The 19,379-nt window shown below is 40.3% G+C and overlaps 1 protein-coding gene across 3 annotated transcripts in view; it reads right to left on the reverse strand.

The window, feature by feature from the left end:
• The window catches only part of psme4b (proteasome activator subunit 4b), a 60,769-nt gene that overhangs the window by 37,084 nt on the left and 4,306 nt on the right, over window positions 1-19,379 (reverse strand). For all 3 annotated transcript variants that reach the window (XM_012873491.3, XM_012873525.3, XM_036142011.1), the window contains exons 3-18: window positions 16,995-17,111; window positions 13,992-14,036; window positions 13,636-13,785; window positions 12,895-12,958; window positions 11,476-11,550; window positions 11,247-11,369; window positions 11,075-11,167; window positions 10,770-10,948; window positions 7,726-7,812; window positions 7,398-7,584; window positions 6,954-7,043; window positions 5,044-5,108; window positions 4,655-4,805; window positions 2,857-2,955; window positions 2,512-2,581; window positions 122-189 (exon numbers count right to left, since the gene is read on the reverse strand). In XM_012873491.3, coding sequence (XP_012728945.2) covers window positions 122-189; window positions 2,512-2,581; window positions 2,857-2,955; window positions 4,655-4,805; window positions 5,044-5,108; window positions 6,954-7,043; window positions 7,398-7,584; window positions 7,726-7,812; window positions 10,770-10,948; window positions 11,075-11,167; window positions 11,247-11,369; window positions 11,476-11,550; window positions 12,895-12,958; window positions 13,636-13,785; window positions 13,992-14,036; window positions 16,995-17,111 — 1,663 coding nt within the window. The remainder of the gene's footprint in view (window positions 1-121; window positions 190-2,511; window positions 2,582-2,856; window positions 2,956-4,654; window positions 4,806-5,043; window positions 5,109-6,953; window positions 7,044-7,397; window positions 7,585-7,725; window positions 7,813-10,769; window positions 10,949-11,074; window positions 11,168-11,246; window positions 11,370-11,475; window positions 11,551-12,894; window positions 12,959-13,635; window positions 13,786-13,991; window positions 14,037-16,994; window positions 17,112-19,379) is intronic.

Here is a 19,379-nt window from a genome sequence, read left to right on the forward strand (position 1 = left end):
AGACACATGTTCTCTTGTCATTTGGAGAATCATTACAACTTCAAGACATGATACAGATGACAACTATGACAAATGTGATCTTTTCAAAGCTTTAAGGTGCTTTAATAATTTGCCCTCTCACCTCAGAGAGCAGCTGGAGATTCCACAACAGCTCCTTGTCCAGCTCGCCTTCATTCTGCAACTCCTCATCTACAAACACACACACACACACACACACATTAAGCCACAAACATAGTTTTTAATTTCCCTCAAATAGTTCATGTCTCAGGCTTAATTTTGGCATCATCCTGATACAACACTTTCCTGGGTTGAAAGTGTTGTATCAGCAAACTTTTAGGTAATTTGAGTTGACATTTGTGATAAATCCTCACTGCAAAATGAAGATTAATTTTAACAGACTAAAAAAACAAACAAAAAATCCTATCAAGAACCTCCTTTTCTTCACAGATATGGAGACATCCTATCAGTTAGTGCTTAACTATAGTTAGTGTCGATTAGAAGATGAAGAAATCTTTATTTATGATTGCAATTGTAAATTCCAACTAAATTTGTCTTCTGCGTTTAACTCGTCTCTCAGGGCAGAGGTTCCCAAAGTGGTGGCGGTGGTGATGTGCTAAAAAACGATTTAATATTTGCTTATTTGTGAAGCTGATAAAGTATAATTTTACAAGATTGTCCACATTGCTCATTTTTAATGTAGGAGGAAGGCTATGCTTTTTGGTAAGAGTTCTATTTTTATGGCTTTATTCTCATAATTTCCACAGAAAATAAACCAAAAACTGGGGATTACCGGTCTCTGGCACTGTTATTCTGGGGGTTGCATGCTGAAAAGTTTGGCAACCACTGCCTTAGAGAGCTTTATAGTGACGGGGGTGCATTCTGGGACTAATTGTCTTCCTCAGGAACACATAGAGGCAGTCTGCAGGGTTTGAACCAGGTTCTTTACAGCCTCCTCAAAACACAAGCATGCTGCTGTAAGCACAAGGCTACCACTACCCCTTTAGCTAATGCACATCACCAGGCTAACAGGCCGAAGTGGAAACCAGTGACATACATGACACTTCTATAATAAAGGGTTTTGTGATGAATTACAAAAAGAACATGTGGGTAAATATGTTTGGTTATTTTCAGTTAGTAGTTAGTTAGCAAGCTATCATCCACACTTACAGACTAACTCAGCCCCAAATCAACGTTTATTTGTTAATAAACTATTAACGTGGTTGTTTTATAGTGCTGACTACATAATTCTGTTTGTTTTGAAAATTTACTGCCCATTTGTTGAAATCCTGCTTTTGTGTCCAACATCGTCGGTATGGCACCCTCTTAAGGTTCATCGGGTGTCTTGCATTAAATTTCAAATCAGTATTATTATTGCTTGAAAAGATTTTGTGACGACATTCAGAGAAACTGACATGTCAGCAGCTCTGCCTCTGTGGGGTATAAAAGCCGAGCAACGCCTCCTTTTGGGACATTTCTCAATTAAAAGATTTGGTGAAGTAAGGTTCTGATATGGGCCGAGGATGAGTTAAACTTTAAGAATTAATATTTGTTTATTTTAAGTGAGACTTCTTATTTCGACACAAGTTTTGTCATTTTAATGTTATCTTCTATCTGCTGAGCTTATTGAGCCATTAGGCGGTCAAATGAATGTACAGGACACATTAGATATTGTTATTGGACATACATTGCACTGTTCTAACATACTGTACATAGATTAACTGTTGTAAGTATTTCTTTCAAGTTTAATGTTGAAAAGAATGATTTAAAAAAGTGTTTCTTTTGTTTTTAGTGTCTTCAGTGTATCTTTTGTCTTTGAAATATAAAGTTACGTGCAAACTGTGATATTTTTGTCTGTCCAATTACATAATTGTTAGATGTTATGATTTTTTACTCAGTACTTGAGTAGCCATCTTTCCGAATACTTTTTTACTCTTACTTGAGTAATATCTTGGCTGACTACTTTTTACCTTTACTTGAGTAAAAAGATGTTAAAGTGTTGCTACTCTTATTTAGGTACAATGTTTGGCTAGTCTACCCACCTCTGGTTAGCATTTAGGCAGGTTGCTAGCATCCACGTTAGCTTGGAAAAGCTTGTCTTTTTTACTTATGTGATTTTTCTACACTTGGAACTTTCTGATTCTGAAAATGATTGTGGTAATGATTAGAAATGGCTCAGTAAAGAGTACACCTGCTTACTTTTGTGCATGGAAAATAATTTCTGCTGTTATGGCTGCTAAATTTACTGTTGGCTAGGTCACAAGAGTTTAATGGTCTTAAAATCTATTTACTTTGTGAACTGCTTCACTAAAGTAGCAGCTGCTGATGGCTAATCAGATATTTTTGAGATTAGGGTGACTTTGATGGAGCATAAAGTCTGAGGATTTATTGTATAATTGAAGAACCTTCTCAATGAACCTATTCATAGCTCATTCGAGACCTCAAACAGTCTTCATGTAAGCAGCGTCACATCCTCTCTACACACAGATCGGTTCTACGCAGTGTGGTACTGACTGTCAGTAATGAGGGAGATGATGCGACAGCAGTGAGGGACGAACAGACGGAGAGACTCAGCAGGATGACACTGCAGACACAAAAAAAAAACCATGCAAAAGGCACACACGCATAGAAAAGCACACACATTTAGGCAGACATTCATGCAGAAAACAATGAAAATGAAAATAGCAAATGTGATGAAGATATTCTGTAGCGTTCATAGCCTTAAGAGGGTGGATTATTTAAAACTGTCATTGACGCATTACAGTTCACAAGCTTTCTGTGTGTGTGCTGTAAAATAATTCCGCAGATGAAAGAAAAGTGCATTCAATTTATAAATAAACTAGACAAAGCAAAGTTTACCTTTGCGGCGGCTCTGCACATGTCAGCCACCATTCTGCCCGACACACACGTCTCAAAGATGCTGGAGGTGGCAAAGTTATACAGCTTCTGCAACGCGACCTGATGGAAATGACAAAAGATCATATGATGCAGTTCATTTGTATAAACTGTGTGCATATTTTACTGCAGCACTGATAAAAAAGGGTTTCACTTTTTTGTTCTTAATTTATTGGGACAAGACACATGGAGCACAAGCTCTTCAGTCCGTCTCATAAATCTGAGATTTACTCAAATGTTTTCATTATTTTCAGACTGTAAAAAGGTTTGTTCATTTGTTTATTACGGAAGTATTACCGTTTACCATTACCATTATACAAGGATGAAACAAAGGCCCAGGTAAGCCAATTTGATTCAGTCATGCTGAGCAGTGGGGCTCCAACTACTGTACTGTTGACAGAATTTAAGGTTTGCCTCTTATGCAGTCCCCTAGTGGTTAAACAAGAAATCTACTTTGCCTAAAATAGGATAGCACATTTGTTTTTGTTTTTTATAAAAAAAATAATTGTCAAAATAAGTTTTTTTTATTGTTTAGGCTTGTTGAGACAAAATGATAATTTGATCAATACGCAGTTTAAGTCCAAAATTAAATCACAAACTTGACTGTTGTTTATGCTTGTTGTGGACAACCATATTTAGTATTTATTATTGTTAGAATTACCTTTATAACACAGTGCAGTGGTCTTACACATCAAAGGCAATATTTTACTCACATTACAACATTTTTCTCCCAGCTTTTCTTGCAACATGGACTTTTGAGTAGAAAAGATTTTCCTGGACATTGCTTTTACACTTGTCAGATTGCATTGTCTACATAATTCAATAAATTGAGGAATAATATAAAGCTTAAATTGGTTTTCAAATCAACATTATGGCAAAGGACTATTACATCAGGACTGACTTGGACTAGCTCTTTCTTCCGAAATAAAACACTCAATACAGTTTATTTAAATCATCTTAACATTTACACTTTTTTATGCATCTAAAAATGTAAAATTATCGCTTTGAATGTTTTTTTTGCTGGCATGTGAACCAGACCTAGTGTAAAAACAAAAAAAGCAACGGAATTGCCGTTTCTGATTCTTGAGTGTGCATTTACCTTTTTGTTATCAGTCAGTAACTAAAACACCAAAGTATAGATGTTTAAAATGGACAATGAAATACTGATTGATGGTAAAACCATTTATTTATTCATTTATTTATTTAGACTGTTATTTTTCAGAAAAATTTAACAAATTCTGGAAACCCAAAAATGTTTCCATACATATCATGAACCAAACCCTTGGTAAGTGCCTCTCATTCTGTACAGATTTCATTGCGTCTGACCAAGTCTCCAACAAATGTTTATGCATCTAATATCAAATAAAAACTAGTTACAAACCTTTGAAGAAGACTGACAGAAAGCTGTTTTTGAAGCACTTCTCACAATGTTGCATTTACAAGATTAATCTCAAATGCTTCCCAACAACGTCATGTTTAGCTGGTAAATAATTTAGACTAAATTACACGTTTTAACACCTAAACTAGGTCTGAACATTGTGCATTTTAACCTTTTTTTTGTTGCAAATCAAGCAAGAAGAGCTGGCAAAACAACAGAAGCTGAGATCTCACATCCATGAAAGATTTCATCACTCACAGCAAGAAGCTTATTTTTAAGAATCTGAACCTGAAAAAATATGTTTATCTAAAGGTCACAGTGAACTGAACATTTGTTATCAGAGAGACACGCGTGCATCAGCGACAGCGTGCATTTCTGGACTACCTCATAGATTTCTGAGGAGCACTGTGTTAGGATCGTGCTAACAGTGGAGGACAGTCCCAGCTCCACCAGGCTCTCCAGATGAGTCTGGGTATCCGTCTCCGTCTCGTCTCTTGTCTGCTCCAGAGTGCTGCTGTCTATCAGAGCAAAACATCTGCGCCAGCACACACACACACACACACAAAAGCACACACCAAAAACACTCGTCTGTGATGAAAATGTCAACAACGATATGATTAAAACACACACGCGCGCACACGCACAAAAAAAAAGGCTTGTTCACTCCAGAGGCAGGTAGTCTAGTGCATTTCAAAGAGAGAGACACATTCGTATTCAGACGATGACAACAAAGCTCCACAGAGTGACAGGCTGACTTGCTAATTTATCTCTACCTGTCCAGGAACTGCAGCACGAAGTCTTCAAAGCCGGCTGTGGCGAAGCACAGATCTTTTTCAATCTGCAGGGGAGAAATGTAGGTAATGTGCTTCTGTTATATCTCTATGATTTGTTTTTCATGACTTAATTACCAATAAATAAATAAACAGTCAGACTGCATTTTATGGAAGCCTCAAAGGTAGCATCAGCGTGGCATCTTGAGATAATGACTACCTAAACAAGACTGTGATTAGAGGGGATCTGAATTGAGTTTTTCGCCGCGGGGTTGCCACGACGTCACGTTAAGACTGGGTGAGAGTCTCAGAAAAGCTCAAAAAGACCCCCTGCCCGTCTATATTGAAAGTCCCCTCCATCCTGCCCCCGCGCCTGGATGCACATCTCAGAGGAGACCCACTGCGAGACCCTGCACAGGCTGGAGGGATTAAACAACCCAGCCAACCGCAGCGATTGCCTCCTAAATATGAAGATAAGTAGTTCGGCACGAACGCTGGAAGGAGCCACACAATGAGGGTCCGTATCCCCAGACTGGAGGAAAATGACCAACAGGGTGTTTTCAGACTGATGTTTGCACCGAAAACTGAGAAAAACAACAACAGATAAGCAGATAATTAGCACTGTTTGGGGGGCAGATTTTATCGTCTGTTGTTTTTGTAGCATTTAGTGTCACATTCTCTGTGAAGCTGTTTTCAGGCTTTGTGCTAAGCTGGGGTGACATATGAACGTTTACGGCGGGAACATTAAAGTGACGGAGGTTTTTCATCTAACTGTCAAAAAGACCGAAAGCACGATACCTGAAGTATCAAATTACCAAAAAAAAAAAAAAAAAATGAAGAAAAAGAGAACAGGTGCTTTTGAAACATCTTTTTGTAAATACAAATATACCTATTTTATCCAACCTGTTAGAAAAACACAAAGATAATGACATAAACAATGGCAGCTGTGGGGTACAGACTTGCTTTCCACTTTAGACAAAGCTAATATCATTGCACATGTGATCTGATGACATTACTTTATGAATTTTGAATCATTAGAGCATCCAATATATTAAAAGAAGGCTCAAGAAATAAAATTATGAAAATAATTTAGTTTCAACCTTTTAATAAAATGCATTAAGATGACCCCAGGTAAGACTTTCTGTCACTTAATGGTTTTACCAGGTTGTTTCCGTGTTTTCAGTCAAAGAGGTGCATGTTGCTATCCTTTTATCTTACAGAAGGTAAAAACAAAATGTTAGTCTGGTTTATTAGTCTGAAGTCTCCAGGCAGAACATAACCCATTTAAAGAATAAATGTCCTATTGAAATACATTGAAATGATCACGTATCAGTACCCTTTTCAGTTCCTGCTTACCTAAAGTTACGTTCAAAATTGGCAGATTTTTGGTGTATAATAATTTTCATTCAGCCGAGACGTTTGTTTCTGATAGGAATGGGCGTTGGGATCTCGCAGTGCAAATTGATAAATGAAACCGTGTATAAGGAATGTAACTTTACTATTTACGCTGCTTTTTTTTTTTTTTTTACATAAATCCAAAGTAGAATTGCTTGTTTGTTTGCACAGATTTGGTGGAAAAAGCAGATTCCGACTCTTAATATCCAGCCAGAATCCTGCTAGTAAATTGTTGGTGGTGAGAAAGGACATCCAAAGGGACATTTAACCAAACATCTTTGGGGGTAATTTTAGATTTGAGTCGTAATTTTGACCCTGTGTGGATTAGAGAAAACCTATTCATGTCCGTGATGTATACAATCTATTTACAGGATGACGGCACACATTTATAAGCCTTTTTTATTTTGATGTACAATTTAATCATCTCCTATCTTTGAAGTCCGTGTGGTTGTTGTCTTGTTTGTTTTCTGTCTCCGGTAGTCCGAAGCGCAGATGCTTAAAACCTGTCTTGGATTTACCTCTGTGAGGTCCGTTTGCAGAGAAGGAGCAGATGAGCAGTCCACTAAAGGCACCAGGGTGGTGAAGGTGGTGATGAACTGGAACGTTATCTGGACGGAGATCCACAACAGATCAATTTACATAATCAGATATGATCGCGGCATGCGTTAAATAATGTGCCAGGTAAGATTTTTCAAATCCTTTCATTCGTTCTGCTGCGATGATTAATACAGCGTGGAGAAACGAGCGCAGCAGACGAGGGAAGCAATCCATTTTACTATTCGAGCAGACAACCAAGACACATTAATTACAACTTCTTCAAACTGAAGTATTCATTCCACTTTCGGGACTAATTAATAGGACAGACCTGAGTGTACGAGAAGGGAACTCAATCAGCAAGGAGCTCTATTGTCATACTGTCTCATAATTTTTCTTCATTACTTATCGGCACATTCATTACTCACCATGCACTTGCTGAAGTCGTTGGGGTCCACCCCCGGGAGAGAGCCCATGAGCAGTGGGAGCACGTGAGCACGGCCCTCTGGGTAGCGGTCGTCAGGGGACACGAGGCTGCGCGCCATGCCGATCATGCAGCTGAGAGTGGCGGTGAGGGTGTGCGGCTCCGTCAGGGTCGCCATCGCCCCGTAGGTCCTGTTTTACACACGCCGTTTAGTGTCTGGCTGCTTGCACTTAGAAGTCACACAAGTCCTTCTTTGATCAACTCGTAAAACAGGCCTCCATGAATCCACTACTTTTTTTAAAAAAGTGCACAAAAGTGCAATCAAGTCTTACTTTTCAAGTACAGGTGGGATGACCAGTTCTGGGGTGAGGAGAGCCAGGTTCTGGAGAGCATAGGCTGCGTCTGTGCTGCCAGTTTTACTACAGATCACCAGGAGGGGGCAGAGGAAAATACAGTAGAGTTACAGCATGGGCCACACATGCACACACACACACACACACATACATGGATAATCACTGATGAGCTGTCCTTGTCCAGATTAGGCGTGTTGTGGCTGAGGCCAAGTGAAAGCAATGACTCACTAATGAGACAGAGCTCTCCGGTGACCGGATGTATGTTTACTGGTTGTTTACCTCTCCGTGGTCCAGGGATCTGCTCACAACATCAAAGCACAGTGTACGAAACGGAAGCTCCCTGACCAAGAATCATTTTAAGTCTCAAGATTTGCAGATTCCAGGTATGAAAGACTGACCCGCTAATCAGCAAATCAAAGCGAGCGGTTTTTGACATTTAAAAAAGGAGATTGCGCTGATTAATGGAGGACGGCTGGCGTCTGGTGTCTGACTCGGAGCTGACGCTAGAGGAAAAAAAAAAAAAAAAGATGTAGAGAAAATCCGATCCCTGAATGCCGACCGAGAGGACCACCGACTGGCTCAGACAATGCAGCAGAATGCTCACACCTCCTCCCACAGAGACACCTACATCTCTATATGTATCTGCACAGCGGAAAGTTATTCTCTCAGCTTTCCCACCTAAATCTGGCTAAGACATTGTTAGATTTTAATAGTGAGTGTTGTGCTTAAAAGTTTAAACATGCTCATCGTGACCATGAATCATCACTTCGAATTACACACAGGGTCAAAATTAAACATACTGGCTCGGATACGTATACACCACCACACTGATATCTGGATACGTGTTCCTTAGTAAATGGCAGAGAAACCACCAACTCTTTGTAGCTCTCTGACATTCTTCTGGCTGGATATTTGACCTGTCTTATTATCAGGGATGGTAGATTTCATTTAAATTGCTTGGTTTCCTCACACAGACCTGACTTTTAAGCCTAGTCCGGTCCTGACACGGACACTTCATCCATTTCTAAACCAAATTTAATGTGTTTTAGGGACCATTGTTGGAGCAACACAATGTATCTGAGCTCCAACTGTCAAGCAGTTGGATTAGAGTGAAGTTGAAGAATAATGAGGTTCTTCTCTGTCTTCATTATTCCACCAATGCACAAGTACCACTGGCATCAAAATGGACCGACGGCATGATAGGGATACCACCGTGTAATACAATATGTACAGAACTCGTATCTTTTAAAACCAAAACTGTATTCCTTCAAACACTTTTCTTGTCATTGTGGCAAAATGTCTTAATCGTTGTATCATCTGACCATCAGGCTTTCCTCTAAAACACATTTGACTTCCCTGTGTGTACAGAAGCAAATATTTACTGAGCTCATAGCTGTCGATTTGGGAGCAGCGAGCTTGTTTCCTGGTCGGCCCCCGCTCAGTGGATGGTGATGTAAAACTTGCTTCACTGCGGGCAGCGACATTGGTGTTCCAGCAGTTTCCAGTTTGGTGGGCCATCGTTTGTTCCTGATTACTGTTGTTTTTCTCTTCATCTGAGTCCAACAGTTTGCGTCAGAGTTGAAACTGGGACACAGCTGATTGTTCCTACATGACAGTGACCATGCACACACATCAAAACTGATTTTCAACTGGATAAAGCCATCAGATATTAAGTTTCTGGATTAGCCCCGAGATTAACCAGATTGACAATAAGTGGATGATGCTAGAAAGGAGAGTTTGTGGCTGGAAACTGACTCAATTCAGCCATAAAGATTGGTCATCCACCCAGAATGATGTCCGAAGTTTTATGATGGCTGCAAAAGGCACGTTTTAACTTGCTTAGGGAAATTTAATTTAGATACCAGTGGATGTGTATCTATATATTTGAATCTGTATATGTAATTTGACCATGCATGAATCATTTGCACCCTAGGGGGAAAGAAAAAGCTCAATTCAAATAAACCAAAGCCCCAATAATATTATAACATTTATATGTACATAAACTTCTGAGGAGAACTCTAGTTTTAAATTTCTGAATAACCTTTGCTGTACAACTTTATTTATACGCCTTAGTATTTTAGATAATACAAAGAACAAAATAAACACTATAAGGTCCTAGGTTTAAATCTGCACTGGGCTCTTTCTGTGTGCAGTATGCATTTCCTCCTCATGCAGCTGTGGGTTTCATCCAGCTAATGCAGCTTGCTCTCATAAAACAACAACATGCCTGTTAAGTTAATTGGCCTCTCTAATTTGCCCTTAGGTCCATGCATGGTGGACTGTATGGTATGTTTCCAAGTCTCCCTGTGACAGACTTGTGGCCTGTCAAGGGTTTGCTCTGCTTTTCGTCTGATAGCTGCTCACAATATGAACCAGCTGGATCGTTGCCATTTACCTCTTTACCATAAAGCGCTAAAGATGGACGATGTTTGGACGGGGCTCCTTCATAGCATCAATTATTGCATCTATACCGTTTGGCATAAAGGCAGTCCAACTCTTGAATTGTTTTTTTGCATCACAAAACTTTGCAAAGCTGTAGCTATCCCTGTTGCTGCAGCTCATTTATCTACGACATATTTTCCTTCTACTAAACTTCCTAATAACATGCTGAGATAAAGCTTCTTATGGACCTCCAGCATCTTTAAAGATTAGCAGCTTACTCCACTTGGTAAACTGCAGCTGACTGCTAGACAACAGCCATTTAAGTAGTCTTTGTCATAATTATGTGGGCCATAACATAACAGTACTGTATCAAATAGCCTTTAATGTTCTTGTGTGGTATTGCTGCTTTTTGCCAAATTAAATGTTTGTATTTTTTCTTATCAAATTAACATGAAAAGCAGTCTCTGTGTTATGAATCAGTGTAATATGTAAGTTACAGTTTGTAAATGACTAATTGAAATATAGACAATTAGAAGCTATTCGTATTTAGTGAAAATGCAGTTGCATGTACTGGAATTCAAATCGTTACCAGTGAATAATTTGAAAAGAAGATTGTGGGATTAACCAACAGCGCACAGTACCTAAACATGGCCAACAGGGCGGCGCCAGTGAGGCTGCGGGTAAACGCTTGCAGGTCGGCATCTGTCAGCCTTTGACACTCGGGGACCACGGTGATCCAGCTGGGCCCGGCGTGGCGCTCCCGATGCACGCGGCGCACAACACTGGCCGGGAGTCTCTGCAGTAGCCTCATCAGCCGAGACTAAAAAACAAAACAGGGAAGAAGAGAAAAACGCAAATTTGTGCCGTAAACATCTCAGGTATTTGATTCCTTTGTGCAAAACATGGATGGAAAAAAAATGTGTAAGTGAAGGAAGAGGAAACTGACCTGCCAGCGACCGTGGTTTGAGGGGTGATAGAAGGAGGCAATGCTGCTGAAGAGGCAGGTCAGTTCTTTCTGTGCAGGATTTCCCGGTCCGCCCTGCAAAAATGTAGATCATCAGGCAGGTTCAGTTTATTATTTTGAAACAACTGTTGATGAAACGCTAATTAGTGCGTACCAGCAGTGCTGTGATCCATAAAACCAAGTATCCCACGTCATAGGAGTTGATAAGATACCTCGGTGCCACCATCTGGTTGACCCCAACTGGAAGGTTTAAACTTCGCAGGATTCTGGTAAAGATCTACACACACAGAACAACAGAGTTTCACCCTCCGCTCACAGTGGCCCCTAATAAAACCCGTTGACAGGAACACATGCATATGCACATAATTCTGCTAATGACTCACTGTGGGAATATAAGGAGTCCAGTCCACGTAGCCGATGTTGTCGTTGGCAAGCCGAGCAAACAGGTTCACTAGGTGCTACAAGACAACATCAGGAAAACAGTCATTGCAGAGGCTATAGCGAAATTCCCATAAGTGAAGCTTGCCATTTCAAGAATTAAATATAGCCTCTGAAAAATTGGAAAGATGTTTAAGAGGGGGGGGAGGACGTGTGCTCAACCAGGCCGCTGAGGGCCCGGAGGCTGGATAAAGGCAGAGCGGAGGCACAAATGGAAAATCTTATCTGCACGCTGAGTGGAAACCAGCAACAACACTTCAATCATCGCAATCAGGGAACATAGAAGCCGTGTCATTCCAAATTACTCCATCCATCTCTGGCAAAATTAAGAAGTGGAAAGCAGCGTGATCCCTTGCTCAATGTTTTCAAAATCCATCAGAGGTGCGTTTTTTTTCTTCTTCTCCTGATAACATAAATTCGCTCTGACATCAGGAATTCCTTTCCAAATCCAAGCAAATACAATACCTTGCAAAAGGTCTCATAGCCCTTCAAGTTGTCCACATTTTGTCACGTTACAAACAAAAACCTCACCGCATCTTATCGGGACTATTGTGATAGACAAACACAATGTAATAATACCGTGAAGTGTAAAGAAAATAATTTACAGCTTTATTGTTATTATCTACTGTGCAAAAAAATGTGGGGAACATTTGATTTTAACTCCTAAAGCCCTAAATAAGATCCTGTGCAACCAACTCTCCCTGCAAACCTACCATGAACTGGCTGAACAACATTTAGTCATACCTGAACGAGTCGAGTGAGGAAAGCAATTGTTGGGCAAGTTCCTGTTTGCAGTTTGCCACCAGCCATGAAGGCAAAACAGCAAACATGGGGAAAAGCTGCTCTGCTCTGATAAGGACTAAAATGAAATCCTTTGGCCTTGATGCTGAAGCTTATTTGTGGCAGAAGGCCAACATCCTGAACGCAGCATCCTTGTAGTGAAACATGGTGGTGGCAGTATCATGGAATTCACAGACGCTTTCTGTCCAATATGACTGAGCTTAAGACGTTTTGAAAAGAAGAATGACCAAAACCTTAGTCTCTAGTTATGCAGAGCTGGTAGAGACTTACCCCTCAAGACTTGTTGCATTAACTGAAGCAACAAGTCGCTCTGCAAACTGTTATATCATTGGGCTGAACATAAATGCATGTCTCACAGATTTGTAACTGCATAAAGTCTGATAACCATGCATCCCTGTCCTCTCCCTTCACACTTGCGCACTGCTTTCTGTGGGTTTATCGCTTAAAAGTTTGTGTTTTTGACAAAATAAGAAAAACCTTCCAAGGGAATCAATACTTTTGCAAAGCGTTGCGGGTGATTAAATGATCAGAATCCACCTGAAGTTCCACCAGCGTGTACTCACCCCTTCCCAGCTTGGCTGATTCTGCACCGACATCCAAAGGTTCATCAACTCGTCAAACCACAGCCTAAAAAAATTCAAAAAAAAAAAAATACACAAACACAGAAGAAAATTTCAGATTAAAACCTAATTAGATACACCTGAGGCTAAATTCCCCTAATTTATCTGCAATTTCCCCCCCCCCCAAACATGAACTCATTCTCTCCTCTGTGTATCCTAGAGAAGGGAGAGCAACAAAACCAAAATGGAAAAAATAAGGAGTATTAAAGATGATGTATTGTGGAAACTGCGCAGACACTGCTTATGGATCCAAGAGTAAAGCCAGACAAATCGCTTACAAAAAAAAAAATAAAAAATAAAACGTGGAATGCACCGTGAAGCTGTGAAGAGGCTTGACAGCTGGAATACAACCACGACGAGAGCAGAATGAAGGATGTGAGCAGAGATCTGTTTCCATAAAAAGCTACATATTAGCAAAAAACACAAACAGCTTGAATTTCAAGTGCACGGGTTTAAGTCCCCTCAGAGCCTTAGGATGCAGTTGCTCAAGTGATGCATTTCAACGCAGTGTTGCAACCAGAGAAGCTTCCCATCTGAGTCAGACTGCATTTCTTTTCAGTTTCTGTGGGCAGCAGATCTCGGTAAACTTTCTAAACCCTGCATGCTAACTCTGGCTTGGGACACGCAGTCCTCGGCGTGCGATCCTGTGACCAAACAGAACCGCTCAGGCAGGCCCAAACTCACTGGAAGCCCTGGCTGTGTTCCTCCGGGGGCATGATGGTGGGCAGGAACAGCTCCATGTTGCTGATTCCCTTCTGCATGGCCACGTCGAACACGCACAGCAGGGGGCGCCACTCATCCAGCATCTCCCTGGTGGAAGGTGCTGGGAAATACCTGGGAGCGAAAAAAAAAACAACACACACGCGCTCAGAGAAACTCAGGTAGACACACGCAGGACCAATAAGGCTGCGGCCATAAATAGACGTGGATGAGCAAAGATACGAGTAAACACATTGATCTGGAGTACACAGCTCAAGTAAAGATCAAAGGAAAACATTCTTAGCTCCACAGATTATATGATCAGAGAGGATGAGACTTACAGTCTGCAGCTTTTGATCAAAGCCTTCAAAATGTGGTCCACTGAGCTGTGAGCAAGCAAAAAAGATGGATGAGCATGTGTTCTTCCTCTCGTATCAGACTGACAGAAACTTTGTAAAATATAGAATAGTCATAGTTTGTGTCGAGAACTGAAGTTGTTCTCTAAAATACGACTGGCAAAAGAGTGTTTTTTGTTCCATATTTGTAAGCAGATTTCAGCGTTTCTATTGTGACTGTGTTATAGACAAACATAAAATACAGCATAATTAGGATGTTGAAAGAAAATGTTACACGTAAAACAAACAGCGGCATAATTAACAGCTGTTTCTACTATTTATTTGATCATGCCATGTATTTTTAATTGACACTTAGGTCTTGGAATTGACTAGGCCATTCTGACACGTGTTTTTTTTGCCATCTTAAACAACCGCCCCCCTCCCCCCCTCCTCCTCCTCCAAGACTAGCGATGCCATTTCCACATTTCGTGGTGGGGATGGTGGGTTAAGGACCAAAAATTTCAATTGTGGTCTCATCTGAGCATGTTCCATTTCTCTTTGGTGTTGTCTAAGCGGGGCAAAACCTGCCACAACATGAAGCATTTAGACACATACTGTAATGAGAAACACTGGTGTCGATTTCCCTTTTTAAAACAGCAATTATAATCTCTAATTTGATGTGTTCTGGTGCACTTTGGTAGCAACTTTGACTTCTCCTTATGGACCTGAAAATTATTGTGTGGCAATGTCTAGTGCAAGTTCAAAAACTAGAAACTAGAAAGTGTGGCAAGACTAATCACATCTGATTACATGAGATGAGATGAGAATTAATGCAGTGAAGGCCACTTAACTAGCTGTCTTATCCTGTATTTTATTCATTTTAATGTAGAATTACTATAAAGAAGTATGCTAGAATAACATTTTCTTTACATTTCTTCAGCTCAGTCAGGACAGAATTTAAGCTTTTGTTACTAAGAGATTTAGAGAGAGAAACTCACAACACAGCTTTGAGTTAGATATTTGATTCAGATTTAAGTTTCCCCAACCATGCTAACAACGTTGCAAAGAACACATTGTTATCATTTAAAGAACATTGCCAGAGGTTGACTGTTTATCCCTCAGACCAATGCAGAGACCTTAGCATAAAGTAAACAGCTCCAGCACTGTGAAAACAGTTTTGGTTTGTATTAAGTTGTAACTCCAAAAGGGAACATATCACGCAAAATCCACTTCTTCAGCCCTTAAATACATTTTGTTGTGTACTTGGAGTCTCCAGGAGTGCAGAAATTTTTAATTTAGTCTCTCCAGGTGCTGCATCAGTCGTGTTTCCATCAGTGCTTTTTAATGTGCATTTTGAAGTGTTGCATTTGAAGGGGTTGATGGAAACTGCAAAATTCTAATTGACTCACTTGTTTTCGCAAAATAGTTTTTACACTCGCTTGATGTGTTGTCTTTTAACTTTTTTGAAACACAGTAAATGCGCTAAACAGGAGATAGAAACACATTTTGTTGAATCAGTCCTGACGTAGCGAACGTCTACCTCACATGACTCAGGTAAACGATCTGTTGCTTCTCGGATATTCCCATAATGCTTAAAAACAGGGCTAGATACAACAACAGGTACGTGTGGACCGATGAAGAGACGCATGCATTTCTAAGTCTCATCCATAAAAATAAAAAACTCAGAACATTCATTTATTTACAGCCAACATCAACGTATGATGAAATTATGCTGTGCTTTTCCTGTTTAATTCGCTACAAACCAGTAATTGGAAACACGTCTGATGCGCATTTTCTCTTTTGCGATATTCTAAAAGTTTTGCTCAAAATTTGGACAAGAATTGGATGGACCACAGCCATAGATACCTTTATATTCCGTTTAGGTCATATTTTTCAAGTCGGTCAGTTTTCTCTCTTCTATATTATGTTTTTTATACAATTATGCCACAGTATTTGCTGCAAAGCTGCTGAACAAGTTCATAGACTTTCGGTCTACCAATATCACAAATGCACCGTTTTTAATTATTCGCTGCAATTCTGTAATTCACGCCTAAGGATGGCAAAGCTACAAGTGGATAAGCAAAAATGTTCGGTGGTTTATTACTCCATTCCACAGCCTCCTACAAAGATGGCCGAACAAGGTGAATTGAAACGCTCTGCGGCCTGGGAGGGAGGCGGGGTGTGAAGTGCTTCCTTTGCATTTAAAGAGACAGCACCAAAACGAATTGATCTCAGAAGCACTTCAGAACCAGAATAGGTAAAAGACTGGCTGTGGGCAGGGAGGCTGCCAGGAATAATGGGCCCTATGACAGAAAATCTAAATCATCTCAGAAACTGCTATAAATATATATAAAAAAAATATTTTGGGGGCCCCTGTCAGTCAAGGGTCTTCGAAATTGTCCTAACCTTTCCCCCTTTTACAACGTCCCTGGCTGCGGGGCAACAATAATGAGAACGTCCGACTAAAGCATTGCAGTTCCACTTTATATGGACCACAACTAGATGATTTACATTTGAAAAGGAAGGTGTTAAAAGCATGATATGTCTCCTATAATTGTTTAAGCTAACCAAACATACAGTATTTTGATATTAGACAAAAGATAGTTGTCACATTACTTTATTTACCTGGTACAGTGTCAAAACAGTAATACCCTCCTTACTAAATAGTGATTTTACTGAAATTAACCTTCAGCTTTAGAAAACAGTGTTTCATCAGACGCTTTCAGACCTGATTAAAGACAAATCAGTATTTGTTTGACTACTTATTTCTAATGTGTTGTTTTATGTCTGTCCATCTCTCTTTAACCTCTGTAACACACTGGTGCTACACCTACACTACGGTTGGTTGGTTGGTGAACTAGGATTGATCTAAACATGAATTTTTTTTGTCTGAAAAATTAAGAGATTTGACAAAAAAAAATGCATACATTTGGATGGTTCACAGTATAGGAGATGCAGTGACAGACAGATACGGTGTTTGCTCTGACATGTGAAGGTAAAGTTACGTACTTTGGGAACCAGACGAGCCCGAGGTGCTCGGTTTTGGAGTAGATGATTCTCTCGTACAGCTCGTAGAGGGGTCTCCACGGCAGCTGAAGGTCATCTCTTGACAGCAGCTCCTTCTTCCTGTTAGGAAAAAACAAGTCAGACCTGAGCTTTCCTGCCTGTGTGCAAACGCTGGCAGCTTCTCAGACATTTAAAGCTGTGAAAAGCCTCCTGTTTGTGAAAATGTTGCATTGAGGTGAGACACTACGGGGTGTCCGTCAGGGGAAAATGAGTCATCCTTTCACAACACCACAACCGCCAACTTGGGAACATGTCCACAAACATAATGTGACGATTTCTTATAGTTATTAAAGCATAACTGGACAAACAGCTGCAAGCTGTAGCAGCTTCGCGGGAGAAGACTTCACAGAGAAACAAAAAGCATGTTTAAAACCTGAAAGTATCATTTTCCCTGCTCCTTTTGGTTCCTCAAAAACTCACTTGAGGTTTTAGATTTCCCACAAAAAGAGGTTTCAGTGCTGAGTACCTCAGAAGCTTTAAAGTGAAGTGTATATTTTTTTAAACCCCCCTGAGAATTCCCATGCTTTCGTCTCACAGAACTGCTCCATTCCTCGTAAAACCACCAGTTTCATAGGATCACACCTAACAGAAACGTGGCATAACCCTTCACTTAAGAATGTACACAATTTGTTACAAGCGCAAAGTTCTTTTGTTCATCTTTTTCTAACAGGGAAGTAGCAGACTCTCATTAGGAAGGTTTCAAAAAATGAAGGGAAGAGGAGACAATCGGCAAAGTTGGCTGAGAACTCCAAAAGTATGACACGAATAGAGAGCGCGGACCTGATGTGCGCTGTTAAAGATCAAATTCAGCGCTTGGCTGCTACACCAGGCGACTGATCTACTGTTAGCCCGGGTCTTTTCATCTTTCGTGTAAAGCAAAACGCTCGGAGATCTGACATCAACATAAAGAAGCCGTTTTGTGACAGATGTGAAAATCACTGAAACACACTTGGAAGACCAACGGCAAGTGATAAATGGGATGTTCTCGGAAACTATTCGCCTGTCGCTGGGGGAATGACAAAACTGATCCGGGAGACAAAAGTGAGAAGTAGCTGAAATCGGTCGGAGCCTAAAGAGGGATAACTGTACTGCAGAGCCAAGATTTGTTGCTTTTTTCTCCTTTCTTTTGTTTTGTTTTTTTAAACTCACAATGAATGCGTCCGAGTCTGAGGATATGTGTTTTAGCTCACTAACATATCGCCTACTCACTGCACATTTTACTCCTTCAGTTGCTGCGAATTTGTCACCTGAGGCATTTCCCTTCTAACAGTGACTTCATCCAAATGTCTATTTGAGACACAGTGAGATATAATTTTCCCATGTTTTAAACCCCAAAAACCAAAAGCCTGCTCATTAATCACCATACGAGCCACAGGATTAATTTAATGATCCTCCAGAGGAGCTGGTTGGGAAATGGACTTCCCTACAGCACCATAAACTGGCTACTATTATATCTGCTTTGACCAGCAACAGTGACTTGCAAAACTATCCATACCCCTTTACCCCTTTTCCCCATTTTGTCATTTTATGGCCAGAAAATGTACGTGTATTTTATTAGGATTTCATGTGATACACCAACACAATGTAAAGCATATTTTTGAAATGAAAGAAATAACAAAGTGAATCTTAAGTGTACTTTTTTCAGCCCCCGTTATTCTGATTCCCTTAAATAAAATTCAGTGGTATTGTGTGTGTGTGTGTGTGTGTGTGTGTGTTTTCTTGCACTTGGAGCTGAGCAACGACATTTTTTGCTCCTTTTACTAGTAAAGTGAAGAATTTAATGTAAAATGAAACTTTTTTCAGGGCTAGGGGATATGTCTAGCACTAAGGTGTCAATTAGGTTTAGGTTGGGGTTGGTTTAGGTATATACTGGTAAAGGCTAGGGTTAGGGTCAGGGTTAGGCCATAGAAAGGCTTGAAAATTAAAGGAAGTCTATAGAAGTCAAGGTATGGCCCTCACTTTAAACTTTAAAAAAAGATGTGCAAGTGTGTGTCTCAGAGGTTTGTTAGAATTAATTAATCAGCAAACAGCATCATGAAGACCAAGGAACACAGAGAAGCAGCAAAGAGGCTCACGCTTACTCTGGAGGAGCTGCAGGGAGCCACAGCTCAGGTGAAAGAAGAACGACAAGAAAAAAAAAAGCCAATGTTGAGAGAGTTCCTGATTGCCGTTTGCCACAAGCCATGTAGTGGAAACAATAAACGCACAAAAGAAGATGCTCTGGTCAGATGAGAATAAAACTGTGCCATTTGGTATTTATGCAAAACCCTATGTGTGGCAAAAATACTGCACATCACCCTGAAGACATTATCCCTCCATGGGGAAACA

This window comes from Fundulus heteroclitus, chromosome 10 (assembly GCF_011125445.2).
Source record: "Fundulus heteroclitus isolate FHET01 chromosome 10, MU-UCD_Fhet_4.1, whole genome shotgun sequence".
In the NCBI taxonomy this organism is placed as follows: Eukaryota; Metazoa; Chordata; class Actinopteri; order Cyprinodontiformes; family Fundulidae; genus Fundulus; species Fundulus heteroclitus.